The following is a 21,891-nucleotide window of genomic DNA, read 5'->3' as shown; positions in this document are numbered from 1 at the left end:
CACTCACTCACTCTCTCTCTTTCTTTCTCTCTCTCTCTCTCTCTCTCTCTCTCTCTCTCTCTCTCTCTCTCTCTCTCTCTCTCTCTCTCTCACACACACACACACGTGTAAATACAGATCGACCTTAAATTCGATTCGTTAATTTCTACTGTGAGTGACCAACACAAAATTGTCTAATGATGGGAAACAGGTGGCCATGGATGGGGATAAGGTACCCACTATTATTGTAGTTCAAGGTATACTTTATTTCAGCCGAAAATAAATTAGGTGAAATTTCAAAGGTATTTAAAAAAAAAAAAAAAGAAAAAAGAAAAAGAAAAGGTATGTTAAACGGTTACTTTCCCCTCTATCTCATTTCAACTATGCGGGAGTTTGCTACTTTGTTGCGGGAGAGCGGGAGTGAACGTCGAAATGCGGGAGAGTTGGTATGTCTGCATCTCATGTCTCCGGTCCCTTTATTACAATCTCTGAAGATGAATACAATGTCTGTATTCGAAACGTCGGATGTCAATACCTTCACCTGGCTGGTAACCTGAGAAGAGTTACTAAAATCACGTTACCAGAAAAAAAATCAGTTCTTTCTTTAGGAGATTTTTTTCAGTTTATTACCATTATTTCTACTAGGAAATATACCTTGGAAAAATGTACCTAGGTAGTTCTTCGAGCAACGTAGTTTTACTTTTTAAAGGGAACTGATGATGGAAGAAAAAAATATCGCTAAAACTATTTACGACTGGCTTCCACTGGTATGTTTCAGGTGAGTGTTAATCTTTCACTACTAATATTCCCAAATATAACCCACTTTGTCCAACAGTTGAATGTTCTTTCTAATTTCGAGTCATCATCTTTCCCCTTCCATAAGAGCAAGAAATACACATGAAATAATTAAAATTTGTCTTCAAATATGTAGTTACCTGGAAACCGAATTCAATGGTGTCTATGGAGATGACGTATTTTCTGGCAAAGTTCTGTAGAGTTCCTGTTAAAAACGCTTGAGGGAAAAAGAATCCAGAAATCCAAAAGTTTATTGGAATTCCATTGTCAATCCAATCTTGCAGGAAGGCAATTCTCGCTTTTAAGTCTGTTACCCAAGCTCCTAGAATGAATAATAAATGTTGTCAACTGGTAATTATCTTAAAATCAATTTTTTCTTTTAAGTATTAATGTATTGATTGAGTAAAAATAAAATTTTTTCTTCAGAGCAAGAAATATTGATTCACCTCTCAAGAATTAACATAAAATAATAACAGGGTTGGTAAAAACCATAGTTTTTATTGAAAAAACCAAAAAACCCGTTTTTTCTTTAAACCTGTTTTTTTTTAAACCAGGTTTTTTTGGTTTAAATAATTTGTTCTACGTATTCATATCACATGTGGACAGAAATAAGTTTTTTTCGCCTTGGTGTTATTATACAACAACCAGGTTATGCTGGAAGGGGTCACATAAGCTTAAAGCGGAATCCAAACCGCTTCTCGGCTTACATCCGACAGAAATTGTCCTCCACTTGAACTCGAAACCGGAACTAATTGGCCACAAATACGATACGTCTGCCTACGCACTCAAGGAGGACTCCTGATAAAAATGCGTTGTACTGATCTTTACATAAGCCTACTTGTTAACATAATTGTCAAGAATCATTTAAGGACAAAAAGATAAACAGTTGCACAAGTGAAACCATTATACAGAATTACATATGGACAATTTCAAAATACTGCAAGTACAGAACAACTAATTTAGTCCAAGTTAAAAAAATACAACGACTTAATTTGCATATCAGTAAGAAAAATGAATAAAGGTACGAATTAATTGAGTCCACTTTGGCTCTGACCTATTTATACATAAATAGATACCAAAGATACTTCTGATTTCAATAAATGCCTCTCGTGAGGTTTGTATGACCCTCACTCCCCAAAAGAATGGCATTTCGATGTATTTTATCAACAATAAACATAATTAAAACGAAATAATATTTAGAATTTTCCTTTGATTGCAATTGCATAATAACAATAACAAACTATAAAAAAAACTTACAAAAGAAATATTCATAAACTTATATAAAAAAGTTGCTTTTATAGTATAATCTTTTTGAGTAATGAATGGGGAATGTAGGTCTGAATATAATACGAATAATATACGGGAGTGAAACGTGATAATCCACAAATGTGTGTTCATTACGATTTTACGAACATTTACACTTTGACGAACATTTTTCGTTTTTTGGTTTAAACCAGTTTTTTTTTTTTTTTTTTTTTTTTTTTTTTTGAAAAAACAGCTGTTTTAAATCATGGTTTAAACCAGCTAACCCTGAATAATAATAATAATAAATTTATATTAAGAGAGCGGTTTGTTTTTAAGGTTGCATGAGTACCTCAATTGTATCCAAAATATTTGGAACTATGGCACGAAGCTTCTGTTACTTAAGAGCCTGACACACTAAAAATAATACAAAATTTACCATTTTTTCTTCTACTTGTCTTTCATAAGTGGAAATTCTTGTTCTGCGGTTACAACTTGCCTTAGCGAAGATCGCTCTCCTGGCAATTATAGACGGTGTTATCAAAAGAAACAGATGATGATTTGAGATGAATCTTTAAAGATGCTTATAAGATGCTAAATAACATAGATCTTTGTAAATAAAGATAATATGCAGTAAGAACAGGTGGGGATAAGGTGAAAATGATCGAATCTACATTAAAAGATCCAGAACTGTGAAATTTATGAAGAACAGAGAGAAATGGCGGGCGATATTGTTGATAGAGAGGGCAAGAGAAAATGAGATGATCTTTAAGTGGAAACAGATAATGAAATACAACTTATCACAGTCATAGATAATGTTATTCTACAGCAGAAAATATGACTCTGAAGAATTTTCAGTGTTGCCAACCATAAAAATTACAGTGCTGCCAGAATAACATTTCCTCCAAAATCTAAGTTAAGGCAGCGACTAGAGGAACGAACTCATCTGCATTTGATTACGTATATCATATTGTTTTCGAATCCTGTGAACTACTTTTATAAATAATAGTTGTATTTAGTTTGTAATAAACAAAATAGTATACATACAGTTATTAAAATTACATAAGAATATAATTTGGAGGAAATATTATTCTGACAATACTGAAAATTCTTCGGGTTCATATTTTCTGTTGTAGGATAATATTATCTATGATTGTGGTAAGATGCATTTCATAATCGCCTTTCACTTTTGAAATACAAAGAAAAGAAAAGTAGTAAGTTATGTATTATTTTCAGTAATTCAGGCTCTTTGCCTTTATACATAAATCGCTCCGATCTTCTTGTATTATCTGCGAGTGGTTGCTTGCTGGTAGCAGTGGTATGCTCTATAAACTAGTTCTCTTTAAGGCATTATAGTGCATAACAGGGAACGGCACGCAGGGTAGATTTTGCATGATAGGACACCAACATCACGAGATTTAAGCTTCTACCGTAATTCGGATCCCACGTTAGTAGTAAGTCCCGCCCATTGTAACTTCAAAGTTGACGAAGAACACAAAACATAAAACTCAACTCAAACTAAAGTGATTGCAGTGACACGACAACCGTTAGCCCCACGTTAACAGTAAGTCCCATCAATTATAACTTCAGAGTTACAGAAAGACAAAATATAAAACTCAACTCAACTTAAGTGTTGCAGTCACACGATAACCGTTAGCCCCACGTTAATAGTAAGTCCCGTCCATTATAACTTCAAAGTTGCAGAAGGACACAAAAACATGAAACTCAACTGAAACTCAGGTGGTTGCAGTCACACGACAACCGTTAGCCCACGTTAATAGTAAGTCCTCCCCATAATTTATATTTAAACAATTGAACATGGAATGTATTTCATTCTTATTAATAAGAAACTACGGAAACAATTTTCTCTGAATTTGAAAGGGTTGACATTTTCTCTATGTCTCAGAGCTCCACGAGATTGGTCCTCACATTCCGTCGGAACTCAAGTGAATCCGAAATTGTCAAGATTTATGAACCAAATATGATCGATATATTTTCCATTGGTGTTATTCATTACCAGACACTTCATCTATTTGTGTTATGTAATAATGAACAGATAAGACTTACCTAAAGGTTTGAGTGATGGATAAGCCTTCGCGGCCCACATTGAAGGCACAGTGTTACTGAATAGGCTAGTCGCCATCTTTTCAAGGGCTTCAGACATAACTACCAATCCTTTGATAGCCTTCTGTATATCTTTCAACGAGGCGTGGATTACAACCAGAAGCTTGTTGAAACGGATTATTTCCTGTGTTAGCACAGTGTTCAACGATTCCTCATACTTTACTGGGTACCTAGAAAGTAATAATATTAATAATATTAATAATAATATCTAATACTAGTACGAGTGATCAAAAAGTAAGGTTGCATTAGGTCATTTTTCGACATAGTCTTCATATCGGTTGAGGCACTTGTCCCATTGTGGGATGAGTTTGAACATTCCCTCCTGGTAAAAATCGTGTCCTTGCCTGTTGAGTCATGTTGTCACGAAGTGCTTTAGCTCCTCTTTTGAAGCGGAGCGACGGCCTCCTAGGAGTTCCTTCAAGTGCGGGAACAGGTGAAACTCACTTGAAGCGAGGTCCAAGCTGTAGTGAGGGTGGTCGATGTTGTCCCAGCAAAACTATTTCAACAGCGTGGTGCGCATGTTTTTTTTTTTCTACTAGAATCGAACACCATTCTGCAAAATGCAGACAATACGTTACAGTCTCTCCATAAACCTCTACCAGGTGCCAGTGAATTTCAGCGGTGGTAACATCTTCCGCCCACAGAAGTTGAATAACTTGAGCAGACTTCATCGCAAGACTAGTTTTCCAAATGAGTCGCTATTTGTGTTTACCTACAACTAACGTCGTAGGTTGCGGGTGGATGAAATTGCATAGTTGCCAACTTCATGTATTAAAATTATCACACACTCCTCTTTCCTCTATAACAGACGAAACTTCAGAAATATTGTCCTTGTAACCTTAGTTTCTGACCTTCCCTCGTAATAATAATAATAATAATAATAATAATAATAATAATAATAATAATAATAATAATACAAAAAAGTGGTTGGCAGGTTCATATTCCACGATTATTGCCCCTCTATAGTAAGACAAATGAAATTTCTAGTTTTATATTCCACTATTTTGTCCTTTAAGCTAAGGGGGGCGAATGGTTAATGGAAGTGAATAATTATGAAATAATTTGTGGAAGGAGAATATGGCAGCAAACGAGAGAGCAAAGAAAACACACAAACGCGATGTTGTTCAGCACAAACTCCCACGGACTGTAGAGATGAGAAAAGTATGATGATTTTTTTTGTCACATTGTCTGACTCTAAACTGTTGAATAGTTTCAAATTTTTTATTACAGCGGAATCTCTTTAATTCGATCAGATTAGATTAGATTTATTCATCATTCTGTGGACCATATTACATGTACGTTTGTACGAAACGGTTTAGAATTTGTCAGTACTTAAAATAGATACAATACTTAGAACAAATAAAATGCTCTTGTTTTCAACAACTTGTAAAAATATATACAATGCGTTCCACGAATATCACTATGACCCGTCTCCTGAAGAAATCAAGGCAGATAGAAACACGAAATATTTTGTAACCTTCAAGGGACATAAAAGACAACATTATGCTGATAAGGAGAATCCACCAAGAGAAAATGAAAATGAAATGAAATTTTTGAGTTTTACGTCCCACGATTATGCCAGCTAGGCTAAAGGAGATGATGATGAGAGATGAATAAAATGGTGGAATGAAGAAAGTGGGAGGAAAGGAAGAACCCCGAAAAAACCCACGCACACGGTGTTTGTCCACCACAAAGTTCACTTAGTGGGAGCAGGGTTTGAACCCGGGACCTCAAGCACCAGAGGTGAACTCTCTACCACTGAGCCGCCGCGGCCCCAAACCCACCAAGAGAAGAACTTAAGAGATTTGAGTTGATTTTGAAAGAACCTAAGAGAGTTACGGGGTGTAACTACAACATTTTAAATAGCAACCCCCACCGTGTGGTACCTCGTTTGAAAGGTAATCACATGTAGAAACCAGTTTTGGAAACTATAGCAGATTTCAGATGAGAAACGACATGGCCTTGAGTTGGCTTCACACGGCGTCCAATTGGCATTGAGCGGTGTTGACAGTTCGCGACAAGCAGTTATGCACGCTGTCTTCTCGCGCTACTGCGAATCTTGACAATATCACAGGCGCTACTTAGAAATATTGTACTAGCACATTAACTGTTCACTTTACCAAGTAGAGAAAAGAATTATGAACAAATACGTGAAAACTACATCTCTATGTCAACAAGTTTTCATGATAGACGCTTTGAAAGGTTTCCATATAAAACAATTAGTAAAACGAGCGTTGAGTCCCGCGTCTAATTTCCAGTGGATTTTGTTTCGATTTGCAAATAGAACTCACAACTTTTATTACAGGATAATCAGGGGTGTAGCCAGCAGGTTGTTCTAGGAGAATATTACTTTCAGGGGGAGGCAAGCTTTTCACATATTAAAAGCAGAACAAATTACCTCTTTCACAACATGAAAGCATTTTAACTCACCATACATACATACACACTATGCGCATATTATATTTTCACAATGCTTCATTATCAAAAGACGAATCTTGACATTACTGAAGTTAAAAACCGGAGTGTAAAAGATGAATCAATAAGCTATTCATAAGAAAATAAATGCTGTTTATAGCAGTCTGTTAATCAGACTTTGTGTTTGTGTAGGTTAAAATATTAAAGGGGAAAAAAACTCGAAAAAAATATTAACTCCGATATTATTATGTAATAATATAGTAGTGAGTTCACAGTGCACCCAGTTAGAAAAATGAGAAAATAAAGCATATGATTAATTTTAGTTGCTTCAATTAGGTATAGAAACCGTATTGATGATGATTGATTTTTTTTTTAATTTTCATATTTTATTATAAAGTCCTTCATTTGCATTAACTGTTAAATAAGTTTATTAAACATATACCAGACAAACCTCATTTTGGAGCTGGAACTACTTCGGAAAGACAGAGCCCCCTTTTCCCCCGTGGCTACATACCTTTGCAATCTGATTCATATACTGTATATACGCCTAACATCGTAAGAATAAAGCATGGAAAGTTTGTAATTTGTTTTGAAATTTACTTCAAGATAGACCCTTTCTTATTCGACAGAAGGAACGCAGTATGTTTTCTCTTTTTTTCTTTCACGTTCTACTGCCTTATTATGTGCGACTTTTAACACTCTCTTTTCTCCTCTATAAGGGAATCAAAAGCATCAGGCGTCTGAATGGTGTCATAATTATCGTAGCCCAAAACAAACTCGAGCATATCGAGTTGCTTAGGAATCATATGGATTACTTTCGTGGCACCTACACCAACAAAGAGGCTAGTTGTGTAGGAACTAACTTAAGAGAATTCATCAGTGTCTCGTTGCTTTCTTTCGTGGTAGTTCGTTTATTCTCCAAAATTGTAGTTGACAATGTCTTTAAGCAAACCGAGTACAGCACAAGTTTTATTTTCTGTCTTCCTTTTTTTCTTCTTTCTTTCAAGTGCTACGAAGTCAAGCTCGAAGAATTATTTTTTGTGTTTACAGTTTTTGGAACCCATAAAAATAAATTTACAAGACTCAGATTCAGACAAAGACGAAATATTAACTGACATAGATGATAGTGAAAGTAGTGTTGAAGACAATTGTTTAGCATTCCCCCTGGAAAAGTTAACATGTAAGTAATTTAGTTGCTATATATACTTCTAGGATGCACAGTCAAAATTCTTGAGTTTGCTGGAATAGTACATTTACATTGTGAATAATGTTGCCAATGTATGTGTCATAATCTCAACTGAAGGAAGAACGAGAAGGGAAAGGGGAGTCCAAAATCCGGCAACACCGCGCGGAATATCGTGCTCCATTGGCCACTGCCCGTGATGCTTTACATCTGAAACACACAGTACATGTCGTTAGCATGTCTCTATCCAACATGGCGGCCATCCGTAAGTACGGTCGAAGTACGTTCCAAGCATAACACTAAGGCCTGTCTACTGAAGAAACCAAGACAGATAGAAGCATAAAACCTTTTATAACCTTCAAGGGACACAAAAGACAACATTATGCTGATAAGTAAAATCCCCCATGGGGGGGTCTAAGGGGGTTACGAGGGGTAACTACGAGCACTTCGACCGTACTTACGGATGACCGCCATGATGGATAGAGACACGATAGTGTTAAATAGTGTCCAGAACTGGTCTCTACACGTCATTAGCTTTCAAACGAGGTACCACATGTGGGGGTTGCCATTAAAAATTTTATAGTTATCCCCCGTAACTCCACTAATTCCCCTCTTGTGGGATTTTCCTTATCAGCATAATGTTGTCTTTTATGTCCCTTGAAGGATACGAAAGATTTCGTGTTTTATCTGCCTTGATTTCTTCAGGAGACGGGCCTTGGTGTTATTCGTGGAACGCACTATATAGGCTAAACCAATTCTACAATTTATATAACAGTAATATACATACATACATACATACATATATATATATATATATATATATATATATATATATATATATATATATATATATATATATATAGAGAGAGAGAGAGAGAGAGAGAGATATTGACTTAATTATTATTTTAATTACTCTATATATGTGTAAATTTGTATTTACTATCATGTATATATACAATTGAGATTTAATATTGGGAAATAAAGATTTATTTAAACATTGTAAAGAATATAGTATGTTAAATGACAAAATTATCAAAAATTTTTAAGTTATCTAAGAATACATAGGTTATCTGTAGCTATCATATTTGTTCCAAAATAAACACCGGACAAATAAACAATATCATTCTGGTCTTTAACGATTTTGAGTAACAAAGTAAAATCTGTAGATAATGTTGCTACCACTCCCAAATTTACCGGTATTAGCCATGACTTCCAACAATGTATATTTATCCAAACTGGATTCAAAACATTCTTCATGAACATAGTCAAAGTGGTTGTCAGCCTCCTCGGATATGTCTCCTTCCGTCTTATTGTGTGTTATAGAAGAAAAATCTCGTCCAGTTCTTTACCAGGAGGTAATGTGCCTAAGATCGATGACACATTCCCGCGCTGGATGGCGATGCTGATACGTTGGAAAAGGAATGCAGTAGCTCGGGGGTCACCAGTTTTGATAGCTATTCGATGACTAACTTTATTAATGAAATTAGATCCTTCGTGACCCCAAGACCCACTGGTTTCTATCGCTACTGTTACAAACCAATATTTGTCCAATAGGTTTGAGTATTTTAGTCTTTTGTCTGATTCTCTGTGAGCGGCGACGAGACCTGCCTGAATTGAAGAATGGGGTAAGTTGGAAGGAGCAAACGTATCGGAACATGTGAAATCCCAGACTAGTGCTTTTCCATTTTTCCACGGTACCAAGGTCATGCCATCAGGCCTTTTACCATCAGAGCGGCAACAACCATTTGATTCTTTTATTGAAGGAACTGGTACATTGTATCAGATTTTTTTTTTTTTTGCAGATTTGTGAGTTAAAACAGGGGGGATCCAGAGGGCAAACGGTTGAAAAAAGGGATATTTTTACCCGAAAAATCCATTTCTTCGGGATTTTCCCGTCTTATATACATGATGGAGACACGTGAGTCATACCGACTGAAAGGCAGTTCTATTCTGAAGAGAATGATGGGCGAAACATGACCCTAGCGTAATTAGGGATGTCTCAGGGAATTTTTACAAAATATCGCTCTGTATACGGGAATATGGTACATTGTCGGTATATATATATATATATATATATATATATTTGGCGGGCTTACTTTTGCACCTAGAAGATAGAAATTGTGCATAAACATTCAGCCCACCTAGTAGTATTTATCAGATTTTTTTCAGATCTCTGCGTTAAAACAGGGGGGGGGGGGGTCCAGAGGGGCTAAAAGTTGAAAAAAGGGATAGTTAGATCAAAAATTCCCTTTTTTCGGGATTTTCCCGCCTTAGATACATGATGGAGACACGTGAGTCATACCGACTGAAAGGCAGTTCTATTCTGAAGAGAATGATGGGCGAAACATGACCATGAGGTAATTAGGGATGTGTCAGGGAATTTTTATCAAAATATACTTCTGTATAGGGTAATATGGGGCATTTGCGGGTTATATATATATATATATATATATATATATTTGGCGGGCTTATTTTTGCACCTAGAAGATTGAAATTGTGCACAAACATTCAGTCCACCGAGTAGTATTTAACAGATTTTTTTTTCAGATTTGTGCGTTAAAACAGGGGGAGTCCAGAGGGGCTAAAAGTTGAAAAAATGGATATTTCGACCAAAACAATCCCTTTTTTCGGGAATTTTCCGCCTTAGATACATGATGGAGACATGTGAATGGTACCGCCTGAAAGGCAGTTCTATTCTGAAGAGAATGATGGGCGAAACATGACCCTAGGGTAATTAGGGATGTCTCAGGAAATTTTTTACCTGAGATCATAGTGTTTTGCGGTAATTTGGGGCATTGTGGGAATTCTTGATAAAATTTCTCCCGCCCTTAGTATTCAAGATAGAAACTTGAAATTTGGCACACACATTCAGTATACCAAGTACTATTTATCAGATTTTTTTAGATGGCTACGTTCACACAGGGCCGTTCCAGAGGGGCCCAAAGTGCGAAAAAAATTCCCTCCAAAATTTTCCCTTTGACATCATTTTTCCCGCTTCTTCTATACGGTATGAGCATGTAAGTGGTACCATTTGAAAGCCAGCTCCATTCTGAAGAGAATGAGGTATGAACCATGATCCTAGGGTAAATAGTGACGATGCAGTAGCTGCTTGATTGAAAGTCTAAAAAATACCCCAAAAGCCCAGGATCCGGAAAGGATCTTGCTCAGAGCTTATGGAAATCCGGTTTTCGTTAAATTGGTTGATATTGCAGCATGTTGTGTATTTTGGTCCCCTGATGAAAAAAGTCTCAATGGCCACGAAGCTCTAAAACCCCACGTTTTGGAGATATCCGCTGATTATTATCATCACTTAATAAGCATGCACCCCCTTGTAAACTGAAAATAATAATTAGGTTGACATTTTCTATGAAGTATGAATTAGTCTTCCTAGGATATACTAGGATTTCTGGGGTCGTTGATTTCGAATCCGAGATAGGTTAACTTCCATCACGTCAGTTTCAAGGTCATTTGAAGGTCAAACAGAGATGAGAAATTGCAAAAATCTAAACAAAAAATATATAATTTTTTTTGAGTCGCTCGATCCGATTATGTCATTTTCTTGACATGATAAGGTCATGTCAAGGTCATTGCAGGGTCATTCCAAGGTCAAACTTGAAAAACCGTCGAAAAATGTAAAAAAAAAAAAAAAAAAGAAATCATTTATATATACGGTTGTAGAGTAGCTGAAAAAATCTTTATTTAGTCCATGAAAGTACTGATATTTTTCAATTAGATAGAAATCAGTTTGAGCCAGGATTCTTACGTTTTAGAATATTTTCAAGATTTAGAAACGCTACTCGATATCATCGTTGGATACGCTTTACAATGAATGATGACGAATTACTGGCCCTGGAGGTAGATGGTCTGATATTATTGTATCATTGCACTTGTAAGTCCGGCGCTAGGGCATTAATTTGTTGAGCGCATGTAACCAGTGTCCTATGGTTTTTAGGATGGGCAACAAATCAAATACTCTAGTCGAGCTCTACTGGAATACGTACAAGATGCTGGTAATCGTAATGCGAAAAACGATGGAAATGAAGGTGAAATGCTGGAGGTGGACGTTCAAGAATGATGAGATGTGAAATGCAGAACAAATCTTTATTGGAGAAGACGACATTGCAAATGACTGACTGGAAAACTAAATGGACAATATTACTGGTAAATTCGACTAACACCGACCTCGAACTCGGAATCATCTATCCTAAAATTGGAGAATTTGTTGACCGTGTCAAAAGAATCAAATCAAAACAAATAAATATTACAAAGGGCCCCGTTGTATCTATGATTTTTATTTTCACATTTTTCCGACGGTTTTTCAAGTTTGACCTTGAAATGACCCTGCAATGACCTTGACATGGCCTTGTCGTGTCAAGAAATTGACATAATCGGATCCGGCGAATCAAAAACAGTTATGTACTTTTTCTTCAGATTTTTACAACGTCCCCTCACCTTGAATAACACATGGCGGAGGTTAACCGACCTTGGATTCGGAATCAGCAACCCTAAAAATCCTAGTATAACCTAGTGAGACTAGTTCATACTTCATAAATAAAATATCGACCTAATTATTATTTTCAGTTTACAAGGAAGCGTATGCTTTTAAGTGATGATAAAAATCAGCTGATATCTTAAAAACGTGGGGTTTTCGGGCTTCGTGCCCATTGAAACTTTTCATCAGGGGACCAAAATACAAAGCAAACTGCAATACAAGACAATTTAACGGAAACCGGATTTCTATAAGCTCTGAACGGTGTCCTTTGTGATATTCATTTGTTTTGATTTCATTCTTTTTACACGGTCAACAAAATCTCCAATTATATGTAAGGCGTGAACAGCATTTAGTTGACATTAAGTAAATCTTATTAAATTTTAAACTATTTCAGAAACTTCAGATGAGTTTGTTAATGCTGTTTCTTTACTTCATCGCCGACCTCGTATTGATTATCATTATCATCGTCAGATGGATTGTATTTTTCTGTCACTCTTCTCTATGGCTGCTTCTGGATAACTGAGACCCAGTTCCAACTGCATTCTGCCTGGTGCATGGAATTTATTTTGATACAAAATTATCGTTTACAACTCACTATAAGGAGTTAGTAAGTAATGCAAACAAGTTGCTAGGATTTATAATTAGAAATACTAAGTATTTTAAGAAACCAGAAATTCCTATAATTATCTATAATAGTTTAATTAGGAGTAAATTGGATTATGCAGCTATTATTTGGAATCCATATTATAAAGAACATATACATGATATAGAACATATACAAAATAAATTTTTAAGGTTTCTGTACTACAAGGTTAATAATACATATTGCCCATATTATTTATCCAATACTATACTAAGGGAATACTTTAGACTAACTTCACTCAGAGTTCGCCGATCAGTACTGTCCTTGATTTTTCTGAAAAAAAAACTATTCAACAATAGAATAGATTGTCCTTCTTTACTCTCTCAGGTTTCCTTATATGTACCAAGCCTTAGGCCTAGATACAATCTCTTCTTTTGTGTTTCATTTTCAAGAACTACTCAACACAAAGATTCATCCATTGTTAGAACTTTAAAACTGTATAATTTTGTGTCGAAATATTGTGATATATTTTTTGATACTGAATCTCATTTTCATGCAAAAATTAAACAATTCTGTATGGATTTGGAGCTCTCTGGCTTAATGTTTTGAAATAGATTTTGCTCGTAATGTGTACACTCAAAAGATAAAAACACTAACTAAAACATTATTGGTATGTCCTTTTATATGGAATAGTATTGAATTGAAATTAATATTTGTGAATTGAAATTGAAATAATGAATTCAAATTAATATTTGAAGTGCATTTCTAATATATGTACAAGTTGCAGGAAAGTGCTTATACTTACATTTATTTTTTGTTTGTTGTATCGTTACTTTATTTGTATTTTGTATTTTTTTTATCTTGTCTCGTTTTGTCTGTAGCTTGCTTATTTTATTTTACTTTCTTGTCTATTTTATTTTAGAATAATGGTATTGTATTAAAATATTATGTTAATAAGGCTATTGTAGGATTGTAATCCTGTATGCCTTTTATAAATAAATAAAGAAATAAATAAATTATTCTATTTCCAATTTGTCCAATACTAAACATTCTTGTACTGTATTACTGTCGTCACGATTCCTATCGAGGAATTTGAAGCTTAAAATATATAATTCGATAATCATGCCTATTGTTCTGTATGGTTGCGAAACATGGTTGCTTACTCTGAGGGAAGAACGCAAACTGAAAATATTTGAAAATAAAATCCTGAGACGAATATTCGGACCCAAGAAGAACGTGAATGATGAATGGCGGAAATTTCATAATGAAAAAATGCATAATTTATATCATTTACCAAACATTGTTAAGGCCATCAAGTCTAGGAGGCTCAAGTGGGCAGGTCAAGTAGCCAGAATGGAAAAAAGTAAGAATGCTTTCAAAATCTTAACTGGAAATCCAATCGGAAAACGACCATGAGGAAGACCTAGGTGCAGATGGGAGGACGATATTAAGATGGATCTCGCAAAAATAGGAACACAATGTAAAAAACTGGATCCAGTTGGCTGAAGACAGAAGTTAGTAGAAAGCTTTTGTGAGCGCGGCATTGAACCTCCAGGTTCCACAGGCTATACAGTTCGTTAGTACTGTATTACTGTATATTATCCAAACAGAAGGTTCAAAATTTCAATTTATCCAAGATGTGTAGCGTTTTTTCAATACAGTTTCAAAAGGAATAAACTTTTGTTCGAATTATCAAATAACTCGAATTATTCAAAGTTCTAATTAATGGTAGTCTGCTGCATTTTAAATTCAAATTATATGTTCTATTAATTAGAATACTTTGCTAGTATATAACTTCGACATAAAAATTAAAATATTCTCAAATTTTATGCTTAACTTCATAGTTCGGTAAATACGAGGGGCATCCACTAAGTTATCTATCTGGACAGGAAGGAATTCAGTTAGGTTCACCTGGTCATCACTGTTTTTCGATGTAGTCTCCATGGGAGGTCTATGCATCGTCGCAACTTTGTGAGCAGCGACGAAATTCTAGAGAAAAGGAAGTCTTTGTCATCGTGGTGTTTCCACTACATTGACTCCTGCTTGTTCTCAGGATCCAATAGTGGATCCAGGTTTCGTCCCCTGTCGCAAGTTTGTTCTGGTTCTCCTCAAAGAAGTCCAACAAATCTTGGGACAGCGGTGCTCCAACTTCTGCAGATCCATTGTTCACGGCGTCACACAAATGTTCACTATACGGCGTAACACAAACACTCTGTTCACGGCAATTGCGTTGCTCCGACTGACGTCAAATTGCGCCGCGTCACTATTGGGGGTTCCCTATAGTGACCTTGGCTTGCGTGTCATGCGTCATTGTGCTCCGCCCTCCCTTACTGTCTAGGTAGACAACTTATTGGACACCCCTCGTATCATAGACTGTATGTTTCTTGCTGCTAATTGGAAGAGGCTAAAAGTTACTCTGTAGAAGCTTAAGTTACCCATACAAGATGGTCTTGCAAAGCCACTGTTTCTCTAGGAAAGTGGAATTTATTGGATACTACTTACTTCTCCATAACCGGTTCTAATTCAATGGGATGCGGTACTTGGTCCATAATATTTCGGGCCATATGATCGACAACTTCTTCCTGACTTTGCTGTGATCCGCCGCCGCTTCGAGGCTGTAATGCCAAAAGAACTGATAACGTTGAGTAAGTCTCATTTTGAGCACAGCTGATGTCCGCATTCGCATGTAAACCAAACAGAGCTGGGTCATCGTTAATCGGCAGGGTTTTGATGTAGTCCAGGTATTCCATTAATGTGGAGGTCCTGTCAATCTGTAATAATAATAATAATAATAATAATAATAATAATAATAATAATAATAATAATAATAATAATAATAATAATAATAATAATAATAATAATGTTTATTTCTGTGCCATGAACAGCCTAACGGCAAAAATACAGCACTTTACCAGACAAGATAAACACATATTGCATACAATGTAAGCTACATACAAAAATAATAAAACATAATGATAAAATAAAATAAAATAATATCGGATTAATAATTCCTTGTCAAATTAACACCAAATATTTTTTTAGTCTCAAAATAGTCGTCATAAATACTAAAAATAATATTTGTCAAGCTCTAAAATTCATGCTTTTATACTGATAAAAATAAAATAAACTAAATTAAAAGAACTGGTCAATCTTCTTAAAATTACAGATTTCGGATTCAAAGGAACTAATGTTGATCTATTTCTTGTATTATACATTGGTACCCTTATACCTATATTATGCAAGCAATGTTCACTATGATAGCTATTGTCTAGTAGTTTCTTAATAGAATCCCTTTCAATAAGTTTTCTCATGTCGCTCAATGCCTGTAATACCCAAAATTGATAACAGTATTCATAACTACCTGAGTAGTAATCTGTATTCATTTTATAGCAGAGTAACCTAATAAAACATTTTTGTACTGATTCAATTTTGTTTGCCAATGTTATACCTATACGATTCCAAATAACTACATCGAACTCCAATCTTGATCTTGCAAGCATCTTGTAAAAATATACATATGAACTGGCATTTCTAAACTCAGGTCATTGTTTGAAAATAAACCCTATTATTCTTCTCGTCCCTTGGATTATATCATTTATATGATAGGTAAATTTCATATTTCCGTCAAACACTATACCCAAATCTTTAATCTGTTCGGCTTTATGCAATGTTACTCTATTAATTACATATTTGCTTACGTAGTATTGGGTTTTGTTAGTATATGATATGTATTTAGTTTTCTCACAATTAATTTTCAATAAGTTACTTTTACACCATGTACTAACAGTATCTAGATCTTTCTGTACTAAGTAGTTATCATACTCACTATTTACTATTCTAAATAATTTTAAATCATCGGCATACAACAAAATATTTGAGTATTTAATTTTCTCAGGCAAATCATTAATAAATATTGAAAAAAGAAGGGGTCCCAGAGGAGATCCCTGAGGTATGCCATTCTTTATATAACCATAACTAGATGTTATTTGACCAATTTTTACTTTAAACGTTCTGTTTGCTAGATAGCTTACAAACCAGCGAATGTACAATGGAGATAGGCCTATGTTTCTTAATTTATCAATAAGAAGTTCATGCTCTATGGAATCAAAAGCTTTTGACATATCTATCTATCTATATATTCTCAAGTTCTAAATATGTAAAATCAGTAAAATGTACAAGATTTGTTACAATCGATTTCCCTCTATAAAATCCATGCTGAAATTTACTTAATTTGTTTTTTACATTAAAATATAAATGTTTGAGTATTGTAATTTAAAAAATCTTGCAAAATGTATTGACTAGTGTTATTGGCCTATATTTTTTTTTATAATTCTATGATCACCTGTTTTGTGTACTGGTACAATGTATACTTGTTTCCATATTGAAGGAAACTCACCATTTCTCAGGGATGCATTAAATATATTTGTTAAAACAGTTGACAATTCGGTACTACAGGCTTTAATTATATAATAGGGGATATTGTCAGGACCAGGAGCTGTGCTCGCCTTAATAACTTTAACTGCTTGAATTACATCAGACTCAGTGATATTCGGTATATCTATGACGTCATGGTTGCTAATGAGCGAAGGAGAATTCATAACTTGGCTATCTCGGTAATGTCCTAATTCTAAATTAAAATTTTCACTAAAAACATTTTTAAATAATTCCACAACATCATTTGATTCTGTGACTGATTTGTCATTATGTTTCATTTCAGTTGGTATTTGCTTGCCATCAGAATTTTTAAATATTTTTCAGACAAACATATTGTTATTGACAATACTATTTTCTAGACTCATATAATATGATTTTCTCGCCTCTAAGTATTTCTTTTTGACAATTTTCCGTAAATCGGAGTACCTTTGATATCATGTATTACTATTTGTTTGTCTTGCTTTAACAAAATATTTGGTTTTCTTATTAATTAATGATTTCAGCTCCTTGTTCATCCAGGGGTCTTTGTATTTAGGCCTATTGCTAATTGGTTTCTTAGGTACACAATTATCTAGCACATCATATATATTGTTATACAATATATTGGTCAATTCATTAATATTACTACTCTTAGTATCTATCCGATCCATTTCCTTAATTCCATTATATACACCTAGAAAATCAGCATTTTTAAAATCATAAATTATGGCTTGATTTGAGGTGTTCCCAAAGTCATTACTATCATTTTTTGTTATTTTCCATTCAAATAGAAAAGGTGGATGGAAATGATCAATATTTGTTAACGGTGGAATTTCAAATATTATTGAATTATTTTCCATATTGGTTAACAGTAGATCCTTCCAAATACTTTATCCTTCATAAAGGGGTCATATGATCTATTCAATTGATTTGACTGGAGAACATTACATAGTTCAACTATTTTTTCAGCTTTTTTCTTAATATAATAATTACTTATATTTATATTTCCGGTAACCCAATCTATTCCACCTACGTTAAAATCATCTAAAATTATAAAATTATAGTTTTTTGTGAGTAAAAATGTATACAGTCAGTCACAATAATTACTAAAATTCGTCAACGGTAAATCTGGTAGGAAGTAGTGCAAGCACAACAATAATGATTTATTTTCAGGGATTAAAACTTTAATTATAATAACATCAAGTATTTCATCTGGAGGATTTATTACTTCATATTAGTATTCGTTTCTTATTATGATCATACAGCCTCTACCCTTTGTTTTATTTACTAATGTCAAATTTCTATCTTTTCGTACGACATTATAATTTTTTGAGAGCTGTACAAAATGTTGGTTTGTATCTTTTAATCACGTTTCAGTTATGCAATAAAAATCATAGTTAGAGCAGTTTATTTCATCTATAAATAGCTTTTCTTTTGTATTTAAACCGTTCACCTTTTGATAGAATAGCTGTAAGTATGCCATTTTTGTTGTGTACTAATTTATTCTAGTTTATTTACCTGAATTATTTTTCCAGCCGGTTCAGTTTCAGCCTCATGACATACAATTTCGTCTTTCAATCGTCCAACAAATCTAGTAAATAACACACCATCAGGCCATACATTCGGGTTACAAATAGCATTAAACTCTCTTTCTTCTACACTAACATAAACGAAGAGTAACTGCTATGTTTAGCTCTTAATTGAAAAAATTTTTAACACTAATATTAACACTGTCCTTCACAAATGCAATAAGATCCTCACAAGAAACACAAGGGCCAAGTCTCGTTACAAACAGTGCTGCTGTACGAGGGGCCGTTTTGTTTACCTTTAGTTTGACTGTGGTGTTCTTCCCTTGCATAAGAGTATTACGGTTTCTGGAAACGAAGCCTGATTCATTCGTTTGTTTCACTCCTGTCTGTACTTCAGCGTTATTTCGCCTTGGGCGTTTGGTTACTAACTTCCACTCACTACCACTTGTTTCCTGCTGTAATGTGAAAGAAGGCACTTCTCTGACCTTGACATTCATGTTTTCAGAGTCGCCTTGTACCTTGTTTTGAACATCGGGTGTTGAGCTGTTGATCACTTCAGCAAATGTTTTCGGTTTGTTGTTAGTTGATAGTAGTTCATTCAACTTAATATTTTCTTGTTTAACAGATATCACTTCTGCCTTCAGTGCATCATATTTTTCACTGATATCACTTAACATAAGTAACACATGACAAAGTTTATTTTTCACTTCCTCACAGCATGTAGAGCAATTCTGTCCATTATTGCTTGAAAAAGAACCTGATTTGTCTAAGTCTTCATTTTCACTTAACTCAGCATCAGAATTCACAGTTTGGTCTCCTTTCCGAGATCTAATATGCTTCGTCACTGTGGGAGTAATGGCTGTGTTGTCATCACGGTGCCTTATGAAATTTTGGCACTTATACGTTGATGTACCATTCACCAAATACATTTCATATTCAGTGCGTCCAAATTTTAAACAATTCTGTACGTGAAATCTATTTTTACATAAACAGCATTCTAATATTAGCTGTTTACCAAAAAATGGATTGAGACACAATCCAGTCGGCGCCATCTTAATAATAATAATAATAATAATAATAATAATAATAATAATAATAATAATAATAATAATAATAATAATAATAATAATAAAAATAATAATAATAGATTAGTGGGAATTGATGGGTCATCACAAGCGAGACTACTTGTCCCTATCACGATCAGGTCAACGGCCAACACAGGTTGCACATTAAAAATTAAAAGTAAAATTTATATACTGTATATATATATATATATATATATATATATATATATATATATATATATATATGTATATGTATATGTATAAATTTTACTTTTAATTTTTAATGTGCAACCTGTGTTGGCATTATATATATTCGACAAAACAAGAAGTTAAAATAATAATAATAACTTTTGCAAAGTAACAACCAGGGGCGGATCCAGGACGGACTTCTGGAGGGGGCGGTGGGTTGTAATATTGCTACTTAGAGCTACTTTTAAGATTTCCAAACTCTGGAATGAGTTTTATTTATATATAAAATAAAAGGAAAGTTTCCTCTTCTGGGGGAAGGGGGGCAATCGTTTGATCCCCCCCCCCTGGATCCGACACTGGTAACAACATAAGACGACGGTAATGGAAACCGTAATTACAATACTTTATATTAATATTTTCACAAAAATGTTGTTACAGGTTTCCGGCATATCGAACGATTGGGCCATCTTGATTTTCTACCTCATTGGTTTATATGGAGAAAATTATTTTTCTTTGGAATAAAGAGGAATTTTGATGCTGTTTAAATACAAAAGCGTGAGGATTATTCCAAACGGAATTCTAAATTGTCCAGGTACGAATAAAATTGCATTTAACTTGTATTGTCTTGGGTCAAAAAGAACCAGGCCGCGTTTCTAGTATAATCGTGAGGTATCTCCGACAATAACGAATAAAATAAATTGGTTTCGTTTACTTGTGTACTTTTATGTAAGTAGATATAACTCATGAAAATCCCATCGCGGTATTAATCATATGTGAGCTATGTGAAAGGAAAAAATCGAGTTGGATCAAAACTCACTCATCCGCGGTTCGAGTGTTAAAATATCTCCTATATGTTGCACTATCCTGGAGGAGTTAATTTGGTGTAAATCATTATAAACAAATATACACAGAAAATCCAGAAAGTAGTTATCAGTTACTGCAGTTAACCGACTTTTAGTTAAGAAATCGTCTTCACTGTCTCACTTAGAAAAATATGAAGTACCATTTTGTTATACAACAATTCCAGAAGAAGTAATTTTAACTTTCCGCTCTTGATAATCTTTTTCTTGAAAAATTGTACCCAAGTGAACCTCACTAATGCAGATGAATTGTAAAATGTCTCTTTAATATTAATATACAATGTTTAGGAAATTATATGAAATTCGACTTACTGAAAACCATTCAACTATATAGACACCAACAGAAACCCACTAACCATAATTTCCCAAAACAAGTTATTTAAAAAGAATGTGGAAACAAAAGAAATGTAGAGTTGGTGATGTGCGTATAAGTAAATTTCTGGTTGAAATATAATTTTTCTATTATTTGAAGTGATTGAAGCTCAGAAAGTTAACATTTCTTGTTTTTGAATTTTGAATTCTTAAGAAAAAGTAGGTTAAGTGGAGTAACTGATAACTAGTTTTTGGGCTTTCTGAGTAAATTTGATTCTGATGATTCATGTTTCATTAACTCCTCCAGGCTAGTCCAACATGTAGAAGATCCTTTGGTGTGGTGTGCAACTATATTGTAGATAACTGAAGAAGACATCAAAATACAGTGAAACGATCGTAAACGGGGATCTCTCAATAGCGGACACATTCATAATAAGGACATATACTCTGTGATCCGGCAAAAATATATGTATTATTATGGCAGAACTTAACCTTTTGGGAACATTCTCAGATACGGAGATGGACAGTCTTGTTTTCCCTCAACGTTTTAGTAATCTCTTCACAGCAGACAGGAATTTTTGTCTCTTCTCAGACGTATTTAACATTGAAAATACTTCCTCTAATTTGAAGATAAATGTGACAGTACAGTACAGACGTACTGTGCAGAAGGCAGAAGATACCTTCCCCTAAAATATTGCAAGGTTCCACATA

The 21,891-nt window shown here is 34.4% G+C and overlaps 1 protein-coding gene across 1 annotated transcript in view; it reads right to left on the bottom strand.

The window, feature by feature from the left end:
- Positions 1-914: 914 nt before the first annotated feature.
- The window catches only part of LOC145670651 (dynein axonemal heavy chain 1-like), a gene marked incomplete at its 3' end in the record, with an annotated part of 1,762,390 nt that continues 1,741,413 nt past the window's right edge, over positions 915-21,891 (bottom strand). Inside the window, 3 exon segments of the mRNA XM_081739441.1 lie at positions 915-1,096; positions 4,084-4,310; positions 15,316-15,584. Of these exon segments, the coding sequence (XP_081595567.1) occupies positions 915-1,096; positions 4,084-4,310; positions 15,316-15,584 (678 nt within the window).

Source organism: Thermobia domestica, chromosome 14, assembly GCF_964235325.1.
Source record: "Thermobia domestica chromosome 14, izTheDome1.hap1.1, whole genome shotgun sequence".
NCBI classification, from domain to species: Eukaryota; Metazoa; Arthropoda; class Insecta; order Zygentoma; family Lepismatidae; genus Thermobia; species Thermobia domestica.
The sequence above is the reverse complement of the archived record's forward strand: the minus strand, read 5'-3'. Positions and strand labels throughout refer to the sequence as shown.